General features: G+C 40.5%; 2 protein-coding genes across 3 annotated transcripts; one reads left to right on the top strand and one right to left on the bottom strand.

Annotated features, from left to right (window-relative positions):
* Positions 1 to 3,798: 3,798 nt before the first annotated feature.
* Positions 3,799 to 6,227, bottom strand: LOC122025685 (rust resistance kinase Lr10-like). 2 transcript variants are annotated; one of them, XM_042584523.1, is made up of 3 exons: positions 5,444 to 6,227; positions 5,180 to 5,367; positions 3,799 to 5,078 (listed from the first exon to the last, which is right to left on the bottom strand). In XM_042584523.1, exons 1-3 carry the CDS (start codon positions 6,199 to 6,201, stop codon positions 3,895 to 3,897), a joined length of 2,130 nt encoding a protein of 709 aa, XP_042440457.1. In that variant the 5' UTR covers positions 6,202 to 6,227; the 3' UTR covers positions 3,799 to 3,894. The 2 variants fall into 2 exon arrangements, with proteins under 2 accessions (XP_042440457.1, XP_042440458.1); XM_042584524.1 differs by having other exon boundaries at positions 5,180 to 5,375; positions 5,444 to 5,605.
* A 3,667-nt stretch (positions 6,228 to 9,894) lies between these two features.
* On the top strand, positions 9,895 to 12,444 carry LOC122025180 (zinc finger MYM-type protein 1-like). Its single transcript, XM_042583953.1, has one exon. It carries the CDS (start codon positions 9,895 to 9,897, stop codon positions 12,442 to 12,444), a length of 2,550 nt encoding a protein of 849 aa, XP_042439887.1.
* Positions 12,445 to 13,794: the final 1,350 nt, after the last annotated feature.

Genomic DNA, 13,794 nt, shown 5'->3' with positions numbered 1-13,794 from the left:
CTGCTCCTTGGCCTCCCGGGTCTCAGGCCTCCCGGCTCCTTAGCCTCCCAACTTTTTAGCCTCTTAGCTCCCAGGCCTCTCGGCTCCATAGCGACACACGTCAAGATGCAATGTCATTTCAGGAAAAGGATAATCATAGGATAAATCTCGGATTATTTTGAGAAAAGGATAATCATTGCGTAAATCTTAGATTATTTCAGAAAAAAGACAATGACATGAATAAGTCTTGCATTATTTAATAAATTAAATAATAATAACGAGAAGTTCAGAATGGAAGGAAAAAAGTCTATTGTCTCCCTATAAAAGGTAGCTCTTTCCAGCATCCAAGGTAGATAGACACACCTGCATATATCAAAACGCTAATATTCATCTTATTCTTCGTTCTCTATCTTGAGCATCGGAGTGGTTGCGCTGAAGAATCCCCTGGCCTTCATTCTAACCTCCTTTTTGTTTACCCTTGCCCATGCAAGCTCCCAAAACCATATCATCATTCTCGTTGTCATCTAGCAATTGATGATTAAGTTGGCAACAAAGCCAACCTACCAGTGATTCACTCGTCGACGTTCACGGACATGATCAAATTAACGTCGTCTGTGGGAAGACATCACGATTGCGTAAGAGGCATGCAATTAGTTCTTGTTTGAGCTCTAAAAGGGGTTGACAGCTACTCGAATGACCTCGTCTAGTCTATCGGGATAGACCCATAAACTTTCATGATTCTCCTCTTTTTAGGATATCAGTATCTCTTGGACAGTTTGGACAACATTGTCTTGAATTCGACAAGTCTTGCATGAGTCAGTCCAGATTATATCTATATAGAATTTTCTCGCCACCAACTGGTCATCTTGTACCTCCCCTACTTGGCTCCCCACCGGGAATTTGATTTTTTATGAAAAGTGGATACCACCGCTTGGAAGGTATTCAGTGGAGACCTTCCTAATATGAAATTGTAGGCCAATGTGATATTTCTTTTCTTTTAGCTGACTGACCTTCCTTGACTGACCTTCCTTGACTGTGATAAGGGCGGTCTCCAAATAGTATTGGACTTCCACCAAGGCCTTAGCCAACTCGTCTCCTCTCGAGTGGCTCCCAATTCCACTTTTAAAATCCCCAGCTCCTGTCGGCTGGCTTCCAGTTTCATTTGATGGTCAGTTGCAGTAGTTTCATTTGATGGTCGCCGCTGTCGTCGACCAGCTACAGGCCGCGACTCTCCAGTTCGGCCACCCCTACGGTGTTGATCATGGCATCCACGAGTCTGCTCTTGCCGGCAAGACGTGCCCTCAACATGATGCAAACTACAAAAAAGAAAATAAAATCAGTTAAATTCAAAGATGAAGTGAAGAAAGAGCATACCTAAATTGGACGGAAGTCGCGTTCGGATCGGGCTCAAGCCAAACACGTAAAGGACATCCTCCAATAGCAGTCGGTAAATGTGATACTTCTGACCGACCAAGCTTGAGGTTGCTTGAAGATAATCCGATCGGCTTCGGTATCTCCCGAGCAATTGTTGCTTCATCACTTCCATCTGCTAGCCGGTCGGGAAGTCAGCCCGCTCGAGAAAACGAACGGAGAAATAGTGTTCCCTCCAATGTTTATTGCAGGACGCCATTTTATCAAAGAAGGTCGAGCCCACTCGGGCTTGGAACAGGAAGGTCCACGGCTCGGATAATTTAGCGTAATGAAAATAATGAAAGACCTGAGACGTTAAGGGAAGGTCGTGAAGGCAAAAGAGGCCTACTACCCCACACAACAACCAAAAGGAGTTCGACATTAATTGATGAAGGGAGATGTGGAAATATTTATAGACGGTAGAAAAGAAGGGATGAACGGGAAATCGGAGACCTGCACTAAACTAGTCCTTAAAGAAAGACAGAAAGCCGGCTTGTGGTTCGTATGACCAGTCGTAAGCGGAGGGAATAGCGACTTGATAATCGGATGGGAAGTGATAGGTGGATTTCATCTTTTCTATATCGTCCCCATCAAACCTGGACTCGGTAGAAGTATAACAGAGCTCAGGGACGAGCACAGGGGGTTGCAAAGAGCTAGCCATCAAAAACGAAGGAATCAGGAAGAAACAACACACGGATTCAACAAAGGAAAAGAGAAAAGCCTTACTGAGAAAGGTCGCCGTATAAGAAGGGGAGAAGAAATGTCGCTGAGGTTGCTCGAAGAAGAAGATGCAAGACACGATGAAGACAACGGCGAGCAAAGGGAGGTTTATAAACTTCGTGGCCGATCGTCCACAACCGTCCGATCAAGGGTTGCATAAAACTAGGAGAAGATCTGGACGTAGAATTTGAAAAGGCACCTGTCACATCACCAATGGATATCTACCTATCACGTCAATCGTACGGCGGCAGAAAGTGGGACACGCGTCAGCAGGTTATAGCGGAGCATTACTTAATTAAAAGGCATCGGTAACGTGCTCGAGTATAATGATCAGAGATTTATATGGTCTCCTAAAAATTTGGAGGACGTCAACTACTATCACAGGGCGCTCATCTGATCGATGAGCACGGAGAGTATCCAATCGATGGAGGTCATCCGAGGCACTACTTGTCTAGTTAGTCGAACTTGCAGCCTCTTTCGACTAGACTTGAGGGGAAGGCTTATGATGCGATGATAAAGGAGACCCACTAAGTGTGGGTCAAAGGAGGAAGATAGCAATCCAAGGTCAAAGTCAAGGAGGTCAATGCCAAAGGACCGACGGGCCCACAAAAGGGTGGTCGAACGGAGCCCTACATCAGGGGCCGACCGGCATATGTTGCCCGACCGACAAAGAGGTGGGCCAAGCGAAGCGCCTGTGCATCCAAGATCACCAAAAGTTCATCACAGAGCAAAGGAGCCTAGAGATGACCGAAACATTATTATGGTTGGGTAAGAACATACTATCGAAACTCGTCATCCTATGGAAGAGCAGCCGAGTCCTTCCGAACGGAGGAGTACTTGGCCAATCAGAGGAGTACTTAGCCGAGCGGTTATCCCGCTCTGCGATCAGCAGGAGACGTGTCTTTGGATATACTTTTGGGAGATAGTGTCGTCAACACGACGCATGGTCAACAAGCAGATCGTACGACGGACAAATCGGAGGACGTGCCCACGACCAATTGAAGAACGTGTCCATGACCACGTATTTAGAACTAATTGGGGAACGTGTTCGCAACCAATGGAAGAACGTATCCATGCCTCGAAAAGCGAGCACATCGCCCACCAAGACATTATATAAAGGAGGATCCGTATACCGGTGTAGGTACGCATTATTCACTATTTACACTTATGCTACTATTGTTTCATCTTCTTCTTCGTGATGCTGACTAACTTGAACATCAGAGGGTCAACACTAGAGCCCGCTTCCCTAACTCGGCACTGACGTTTCTTGTACTTGCAAATCAGAGTGTGATTCAATCAATGCAGCAGTCACATCCCAACTTTCTATTTTTATAATTTTCGGACAAGATCCAAGTATATATAAGAATTTTGATAAATCATCCTCAATTCTTAATATTTTTTCTTTTTTGATAAAATCTAGAAAACGATGAATTTCTCTTTATCTTGCCCGGTGTTAAAGTTCATCGCTTTGCTTGGAGATGTTTGAAGGGGTCACCTGGAATACGAGCTGAAGCATCAAATATTGTGTATCATTCATTTAACCCTTAATCATGTTTACCCCATCTGTCATCTCTGAACAGTCCGTTGAACTTTTAGCTTAAAAAAGTGCGCTATGCTAGTAATATCGTAAAAATATAATGAGGGCAGTGATTATACACTTCACCTTAATTTTAGTCTTGCACAGTATCAGAATTAAACGGAAGAGTTATTAAGATAGCTACTTTCCAATCTCATGATGGCTAAAATTCTAGTAAGTACAGGGTGAACTATATACACCTATTTAGTTTAAGAATGCTCTGAGATGACAGATAGTTGTATAGAAGATGAAGCCAATCCAGAATTGTTGGGACGTAAAGTATGCTGCTGATCATGTAGTTCTTCTTCTCCAGAAGATGAAATTGTGGAGGAGAATTCTAATTCTCTTAGACTTGGCTCTCCTGAAGAAAAGAAAGGCTTGGGTGGCATCTGTAGATCATTCACGTCTCCTTCAAGCATCTCCACCACACTGCTCATGGACGGCCGACTACTTGACTTTATTTGGATGCACCAAAGTCCCACCATGGACAACTTTTTCTCCATTTCACTGATTTCAATCTCTTCAATATCATGGATGCTCTCACTTACATGCAGCTGAACAAGTTTGTCGTAGACCCAAGAAGGATAATAAACCTGACTGGTGTTCTCAGCTCTCAAATCTACATTATGTCTCCCGCCGGCCATCTCCATTAGCAGCATTCCGAAGCTGTAGACATCCGACTTGTCTGATACGATCCCAAAATTTCTCGATATCAGCTCGGGTGCTATGTATCCTATCGTGCCTCTGGTGACGCTCATGGATATTAAGTTCTGGTCCTTTGGGTACAATTTTGCAAGCCCAAAGTCTGAAATCTTGGGAATGAAGTTGCGATCGAGGAGGATGTTGTGGGGCTTGATGTCGAAATGCAAAATTTGCATGTCGCAGCCTTGATGGAGGTAGTCGATGCCTCTGGCAATCCCCAGGGCCACCTCATGGAGCTTCTCCACAGTGAACGTGTTTCCCCTGTTGGCAGAGAAGATGTACTTGTCGAGCGAGCCATTGGGCATGTACTCGTAGATGAGTGCTCTCTTTGATCCCTCGGAACAAAACCCAACCAAACGCACCACGTTGATGTGGTGGATCCTGCCGATCGTGGAGACCTCGCTGATGAAGTCTTCGCCGTGGAACTTGGAGCTGCCGACAAGCATCTTGACGGCAACAGGGAATTCACCAAGAATGTATCCTTTGAACACGGAACCAAATCCGCCTTGGCCCAGTTTTTCTCTGAAGTGACTCGTCATGGCTATGATGTCGCTGTAGGCGTAGCGTGTGGGAGTTAGATTTTGCTGGATTTGCAGAAACTTTTCAACTGAGTCGATGGGCTTTCTTGTCTTCCAATAATTGTATGCGAGGAATGCATAAATCAATAGAGGTGCGATCACAAATCTGCAAACTGTGGTAACAAGCGAATGAGGAACAATAAACTATAGTTATGCGATTGGACTAAGTAGTGTTACTGCATGCAGATGGAAAATCAATGAAGTAAAACCATACCTAGCTGACAAAGAGCTATATTTATTGCAAGGACCAAGACCATTGTAAAACCGAAGATAACGTGATTATGGTTGCGACCACTCTCCCCCAAGTAGACGCAACTTAAAAAAGCAAATTCGCCGTAGACGGGAATAAGTATCACGTTGTAAGGGGAGTTCAAGTCGCGGTATACATAATGTGCAAGTGACCTGCAGGGCTACGAATTAAATTTGGTAAGAAAAGGCTAAAACACATGATAAGATTAATTAAACATTATTTTCCTACCAACTTGCTTTCCAGCATCTCTCGAAAACGTTGAAGGTTGTCAAATCCAATGGAACCCAGACTCCTCTCGCTAGGAGATCGAATATATCACTGTAATTGTACCTATAATCTCTGTCAACTGGTAAAAAGTTAATGAATCTACATGAGTTCTTGAGGTTGCGTATTGCATATGCATCGTAGTCAACGATGGCATATGTTGTCGAGCTATTCTCCCCAGTAAGACAATGGATGGGCTTGTAAAGATCGCTATGAATTTCCTGTTTGCAGCTCATAAAACTAGCCCATTCTCTAAACATACCATACTCAAGCTCTCTAGCATCTTCAGTCGAACTAAATGGCCAAAGAGACATTTGGATGAGGTGAAGTGTATCTAGGGGGAAGTGTGCACTGGGAAGCACGCATTTATTAGAACCTGTGACATAACCGGCATAGACGAGCCTGAATTGCGATTGATTATATGATATTTCGGTGACCAGGTACTTGTCTGTAGATGACAACTTATGCAAGACTGCATCTTTTCCTGATTCACAGATGAGCTCAAACTCTGACTTACCGCACCACTTTGGGTCGCTTTGTAGGCGGAACGGGTAGTGGATATCGTCAAGGATACCGCAAGAGGAAGAGCAGCCTTTATTTTGAGATCTACCGAGCACTCCACCTGTAAGAGTGGTGAGAAAGAAAAAGACGAGAAGAGAAGTGAAGAAGGATTCTGGTGTAGATCTTTTCATGATCTCTCTCCCTCTGCAATTCAATTCCATATAATTGTGTTGGTGCTAAATTGGTATGGATGCTTTTAAAAAGAGGAACATACAGTTCGAGTTCATGATCACAAGATTGTGTGGCGCGATTTGTTCCACATTTTCATTTGGAAACGCGTGTCTCACATGGATTCTTATCCCGTGAAAGTCAGCCGATGATGCTTCGATTGAAGTGACCCATGTGTCCGGTCGAAATCAAGGAAATGGACTGATATAATAGTCAAAATCCAAGAACGGTCAACCATTAAAATCAGTATTGTTGATCATCACGATCGAGAGATTATCAGATTGAGCTGGTCTAACGCCGAATCCTTCAGATTACTTGATCAAACCATTGGACTGATCAAATACGAATTTCTAAATCTGGATGAATAATTTAAAATGAGTCAACACTAACAGAATCAAAATTTATTTATCGCTCGAAGATATCACGGTTAACTATCTAGGTTGAGTAGTCCAGTTGATCAAAATTATAATTCGATCGGACAGAATAGACACTCGGTCCGATTAAACCCTTTGACTAAACAAATAAGCCAAATGAAGGACAAATTTTCGACAACATTCTATAAATTCAATCGATTGATCCTTATAAGCAAACGTTGAGAAGATCACAGGAGGAACTTGATCAATTGATTGTGTAAACATATTATGGACTTTCAGTTCAACGACCTTATATTTTTTTTTTAAACCGTTCCTGCTCCGAAATGCTTAGGATGACTCGCTGATGAGCTGATTCAAGATTTTGACCATCGTTGTCAAAAAAAAAAAATCACGACTTCTAGAAATATCGGCAAATAAAAATACCGGAAAATAACTTGACGTTTGTACTCCGACTCTTAAGTCGGAAGCAATAACAATAAAATGAATTGAAATAATAGGAGAACTTTGAAATGGAGATGAACACCACTTGCTTTTGTGATATATGGAGATACCTTCTGCTGTAGATGATTCTGATGATGAGATATTAATTACACATAAAATATGAAGTATCTCATTTGATTACTTCTTCCCATTAATTTTATATTAATTTTACTGCTAAGGATGAAATATCCTCTTAAATTCTGAGTTTTCTCATTCCAATACATTTATGACGCATTACTTATCTTTTAGGGGAGATAGGTCATGGCTACTGTAGTTTTAGGTTTTGGACTGGGGCCGTCAGATTGTTGGAGTAGAATAAATGTATTTTTGGTTGGCAGAATTTAGGATTGGCATGATTTTTGTTGAGTCTCACTTGACTTATCTGGTAGACATGTGAGCCCGTGATAAATTATTGTATCACAATTTTTTTTCTTTAAATTTAGTTAAAAGAGGCCAGAGTCTACCTGACTGGACCATTTATGTGAAAAAATGAAGAGAATTTTAATTATTCATTGGCGAGCGTAAGAGGGAGCCCCAGACCGGAGCTTTTGAATGTACTAATCGAATTTGACGATTCGGAAGTGTCCATTGCCGAATGGCCAAATGGAATTTGTCGATCAGTTTTTTAATTGAGAGTTGTCCATGTGTATTGGATCGAATTTTATCCCCCTAAATAGGAATATGACCAGTGAAGTCGATCATCTTGATTTAAGTTTTTGGAACCGATCGGCATGCTTGGAAGCTTTTGATGCCGAGCGGCTTGCATGCAAATGACCTCGTTGAAATCGAACGGGTTGCATGCAAATAAGCTTGTGGAGTTGATCGTAAAATAGAGATGGTGCATGAAAAAAGAAATTTTACATTTGAATTTGCATCACTGGAGGAAGTAATTTCGTTCTGTATAAATAATATATAGAGGTCAGATTTAGTGCAAGAATAACTAATAGTACGTGATACGATGATAAAAGTCTATTTGTTATAGGTTAGTTGACACGGTATGGATTAAAGTTAAAGTGGTCAATATCTGCATTTGCGGAAAGAGTTTTAGCCAATTCCGATCGATAAAGGAATGGTCAGGTGATCCTGACCGAGTGGATCACTTGGCTGATCAGACAAATAGACATTATAGGCTGATCGGACAAATGACCAACCCACAGTTTGTTCCGGAAGGCAGAAAAATGAGTCGCTCGGATAGCATGTCCAACAGGAAAGCGAGCCACTTGAAGAATGACACTACATAGGAAGAGACGAGAAAACAAAAGAGTACACTTTGTCAATCATCACTAAATATGAAAAAGCTAAGATCAAGAAGAACACTCCAATTATCATTAACACACAGAAGTCAAGACAAAGGAGTCTTCCTTTGACAATTAATATCATTAAATAAGGACAGATAAATGATTACAAAGAAAAGTATAAAAGAGTACGCCAGGTATTAGGAAAAAAAAAGGATTCATCTATTTCTCAAATACTCATTTTTTCTTCCTGATTCTAACTTGAGCGTCAGAGAATCAACGTCAGGGACCTCTTCCCTAGTTTTGTTTTGTTTTGCAAGATTGAGATTTTCATCCCGTCGGTAGTCACCCATCGCCGGCTTTCCAGCTTCCTTCATTCGGGTACAGGATCAATTTGGAGTCGTCTGTGGGAACGTGACTTGTATCCGAATAAGAAGATGGAAGACGTTGAACGACTCACAACAATGACGCTGACGCAAGAGGATCTCAATGCACTAATACAAGCTCGAGTGACGAATATATTGGAGCAATAGCAACAAGCATTAGCTGATCGGCCAACGCATGAGCATGTTGCCTCTACAGCAGGTCGACATACTGAAAGAGAAAGAGAAGATCAAGCGCAGAACCGGCCCTGATGCGGTCAATGTGGGGCTGACGCACAGGGCCCCATTTCTTAGAGGGCCCAATTTTTTTTTTTATATTTTAGGACCTACTTATAAATTATAAACTACTATGGGCTTTTTTGTAAAAGTGCCAAAAAAAAAATAACGATACTTCTTCCTCCATCTTCGCTAACTAAACCTAAAGGTGCCGCCTTTTTCTACTTTTGTTGTTCGCCGAACTTCGAAGGCTCAACAGAGACATGGTCAACAATTAAATCAGGTCAGCACTCAGCACATGCACTGATATTTTTCTACTTTTGCTTTTGCTTTTGCTGTTTGCCTTTGTCTAATTTCTGCTTTTGCAGTTTTGTTGTTCGCCGAAGTCCGAACTTCGAAGGCTCAAGGTCAACAATTAAATCAAGTCAGCTCATGCACGGATATTTTTCTGCTTTTGCTTTTGCTTTTGCTGTTCGCCTTTTTCTAATTTCGACACATACTAATATTACCTGTTAAATAAAGCTAATTATTTACATGTTCCATTGTAGTATGACATGCAATTAGCATGCATAATCATGCAAATATTTGATTTTCTTTTGTTACAGCATACTTATAAGTTAAAGTTATGCAATTCCTTTCTTCTTATTGATGATGCAGTATTGCAGTTTTACAATTTTTTTAGAGGCATCTCTTGTTAGGCTAAACTTTAAGAATTTTCACAAGATAATCAAGGTAAATTTTTTGATTTTCAATTCTTCCAATTTCCCCTCTATTTGGACTATTGTATCTTCATATGAATCATATTTGTTCTTCTCATATGTTTTAATTAGCAATTAGCATGTTGTTTTCTTCCATGTCCATGATAAATGTTGATATGTTATCTACAAAGTTACTTCTCATATGTTGATTTTTTTTTTGTAGAAAATTAGAATGTCTTTTGATTTTTTTTTTTTTGTAGAAAATTAGAATGTCTGATACTAGGAAGTATCTATGAGGACATGATAAGCGGAAAAAAAAGAAAAAGAGTTGAAGAATTTATTGAGTCTCAAAGAGGGGCAATTGACAGATCTATTGTCAAAGAATCGAAAAATTCATCACTTGAAGATTTGGTTAATGAAGAAAAACAAGAAAACAATGATAATGAATTACATGAAGGCTTAGCCATTGAAAATGATATAGAGGGAGATGTGAATGAGATTGAAGACAATGAAAGTGGTGATGACTTAGACTTTAAAAATAATTATTCTAAAAGTGATAATGATGTTATTAATGAAGTGAATGAAGAACCAAGTTCATCAATTCCACTTGACATTTTTGATCCTAAAAATTGGGAGAATTTAGATCCCAAGTGGAATGATCAATTAGTGGAAAAGGGCCCTATAAGAGATGTATTAACAGGGAAAGGTCCCAAAGATAAATCAAATAGACGATTCTCTTCAGATTTCTATACTCGGATTTTGCCAAATGGTCAAAAGCACCATAGAGATTGGTTGGTCTACTCACAAGCACTTGATAAAGCATTTTATTTTTGTTGCAAGTTGTTCAAAAGGGGGCCTCAACCAAGTCAACTAGCAAATGAGGGATACTGTGATTGGGGGCATCTTAGTAGCAGACTTAAAGAACATGAGACAAGTATTGAGCATATCAATTATTATGTTAGTTGGTCTGAGTTGCGTATCAGGTTAATGAAGGGTACAACAATTGATCATGCTATTCAAGATCAAATCAAGAAGGCAAAAGAGCATTGGAGGAAGGTATTACATCGATTAATTTCACTTGTGAAATTTTTGGCTAAACAAAATATAGCATTTCGTGGTAGTAATGAGAAACTTTATGATGATAACAATGGAAATTTTATGGTTGCTGTTGAGATGATTGCTGAGTGGGACTCAGTGATGAGGGAACATATTGAAAGAAATATACATCATCATTATCTTAGCCACAAAATTCAGAATGAATTGATATGCATGTTAGCTTCTCAAATAAAGAGTTCTATTCTTGAAATCATTAAAAAAGCTAAGTTCTTTTCTATAATACTTGATTGCACTCCTGATGTTAGTAACCAAGAGCAAATGACTTTAGTTATAAGATGTGTTGATGTTTCTACAAGCCCAATGAAAGTAGAAGAATACTTTTTGGGATTTTTAAAAGTAGATGATACAACGGGACAAGGCTTGTTTGAAGAACTGCAAAATGTGTTGAAGAGTTTTGATCTTGATATTGATAATGTGAGAGGGCAGGGATATGATAATGGGGCAAATATGAAAGGGAGGCACCAAGGCGTACAAAAAAAATTGTTGGATATAAATCCCAGAGCATTGTATACTCCATGTGGTTATCATTGTTTGAATTTAATACTTTGTGATATTGCAAATTCCTGTGAAAAAGCGAAAGACTTTTTTGAAGTAATACAACGGATTTATACAATATTTTCTCATTCTACAAAGAGATGGAAGATTTTGATAGATCATGTAACGGTAAAAGGTTTAACTCTCAAGCCATTGTCAATCACTCGATGGGAAAGTCGTACTGAAAGTGTAAAAGCAGTGGTACTTCAAGCTCAACAAATCAGAGAAGCTTTACTTCAAGTTGTAGAAGAAAAAAAAGACACTGACTCTAAAATAAGAAGTGAAGCTAAGTCTTTAGCAACATTTGAACTTGGAAATTTTGAGCTTTTAGTGGGTATGATTATTTGGTATGAGATATTGGGTAAGGTTAATATTGTTAGCAAAAACTTACAATCTGAAAACATGCTTATTGACGTTGCTATGACCAAGATTAAGGGGTTAATTGCTTCTTTTGAAGAGTATAGAGAATCTGGATTTGGACAAGCTATCAATACAGCAAAAGAACTTACTTCAACAATAGAGATTGATCCCGTTTTTCTTGAAAAAAGACAAATATATAGAAAAAGGCATTTTGATGAGGTTACATATGAGTCTTCGAAACTACCTCTACCTCAAGAATCTGCTGAGGAAGCTTTTAGAGTTCATTATTTCTTGTTCATAGTAGATCAAACAATTGGGTCATTGAAGAAAAGGTTTGAGCAATATGAGGAATATGAAGATCTTTTTGGATTTCTTTTCACAGCTGAAAAGTTGAGTTCATTGATGGATGAGGACTTGAAAGCTCGTTGTAAGAATCTTGAAAGGAAACTACAAAGAAAAAATGGTACAAGACAAGATGTTTCAGATTTGGATGGAGATGACTTATATCAAGAACTGAAAATCATACAACATATTCTACCAAAGGAAACAAAAACAGCAAGTGAAATACTAATTTTTTTGCAAAGAATGAATTGTTTCCCGAATTCATTCATTGCATACAGGATATTATTAACTATTCCGGTGACTGTCGCATCTGCAGAAAGAAGCTTTTCTAAATTGAAGTTGTTGAAATGTTGTTTGAGATCAACCATGACCCAAACAAGATTGAATGCATTAGCTATGATTTCGATTGAGAGTGAGTTTTTAGAAAAACTGAATTATGAAAAATTGATCGATGACTTTGCAAATAAAACTGCAAGAAGATCAGTTTTTCATAGTTAATTGTAATAATTCTTTTTCATTTTCTAATACTGAGTATTAGCAACATTGAATATAATGTTTTCATTATTATGAATTTTAGTTAATGTGTTCTGTTGATGAATTATTATATAGTATCGATTTTATTATTTTTATCTGAATTTAAAGGGCCCATTTTTTTTTTTTTTTTGCACCGGACCCTTCAGAGTTTAGGACCGGCTCTGATCAAGCGGATCAACTTTCCGCTTGGGAGCCAAATAAGAGATCGATCAGCTCCTATGGGGATGCCCGTACTGCGCCAATCCCCTTCAACCGAGCACTATCATGGGCTCCCCCAAAAGTAAGAAGCCGAGCTGATAGAGACTGGAATCTTCTTCGGATGAGGCGCCCATGCGAGATGCACGAAAGGGAAAAGCGCCGAAGGAAGATGATTCTCTTGAGCAGGTCAATCAAAAATTTTCGGAAGGGATCCTAAATGACCCTCTGCCGAATCATTATACCCCGTTGACGATCGGGGAGTACAATGGAGCAATCGATCTCGACGACCATTTGGCCAAGTTCGACAACACGACCACCCTTCACCAGTATAAGGACGGGGTGAAATGTCGAGTCTTCCTTATCACTTTATCTGGATCGGCACAACGATGATTCAAACGATTACCGAATAGCTCGATCCACAGTTTCAAGGACTTCTGAGCAGCATTCCTATATCATTTTGCTAGCAGTCGCCGCCACTAGAAGACGAGCGTGAATTTGTTCTCGCTGAAGCAAGGACCCCCAGAGGCCCTGAGGGCTTATATCCAGCGCTTCAATCAGATGGCAATGGTCATTCCAACAGTCTCCTCAGATGTGTTGGTGAACGCCTTCAGCCAAGAGTTCACTAAGGGAGAGTTCTTCCGATCGCTCATTCAGCGACCGCCGAAGGACTTTGGTCATCTCCAAAAGAAGGCTAATGAATACATTAATGTGGAAGAAGTCCAGGCGGCAATGAAGAAGGAGACGACCGCCAAGCCCACAAGAGCATCCGAACGGCGTCAATCGAGCAGTCATCAACCACCTAAAGGGCCTCTGTCGGGAGCCACTCCACACCAGGAGACTCGGCTACAAGCCATACAACAAGTGGCGGTCGCTCATCTAAGAAGCAAGAGGTGGTCACCGATATTTTGCACCTTCCACCAGTCGACGACGCACAACACCAGGGACTGCTGCGACCTGGCAGCTAGCAGGTTAGTTTCGCGCGGATACCCCCAACGATCGCCACATCTGGATCGGCATCACCGAAGCCGATCTGCAGAACGAAGAAACTCGTAAAGGACGACCGAGTCGCGCCACCACCAACCACAAAGGGACCGAATCCCTGCCCGAGCCTCCTTC

The sequence above is a fragment of the Zingiber officinale genome, chromosome 9B (genome assembly GCF_018446385.1).
Source record: "Zingiber officinale cultivar Zhangliang chromosome 9B, Zo_v1.1, whole genome shotgun sequence".
NCBI lineage: Eukaryota > Viridiplantae > Streptophyta > Magnoliopsida > Zingiberales > Zingiberaceae > Zingiber > Zingiber officinale.
The sequence above is the reverse complement of the archived record's forward strand: the minus strand, read 5'-3'. Positions and strand labels throughout refer to the sequence as shown.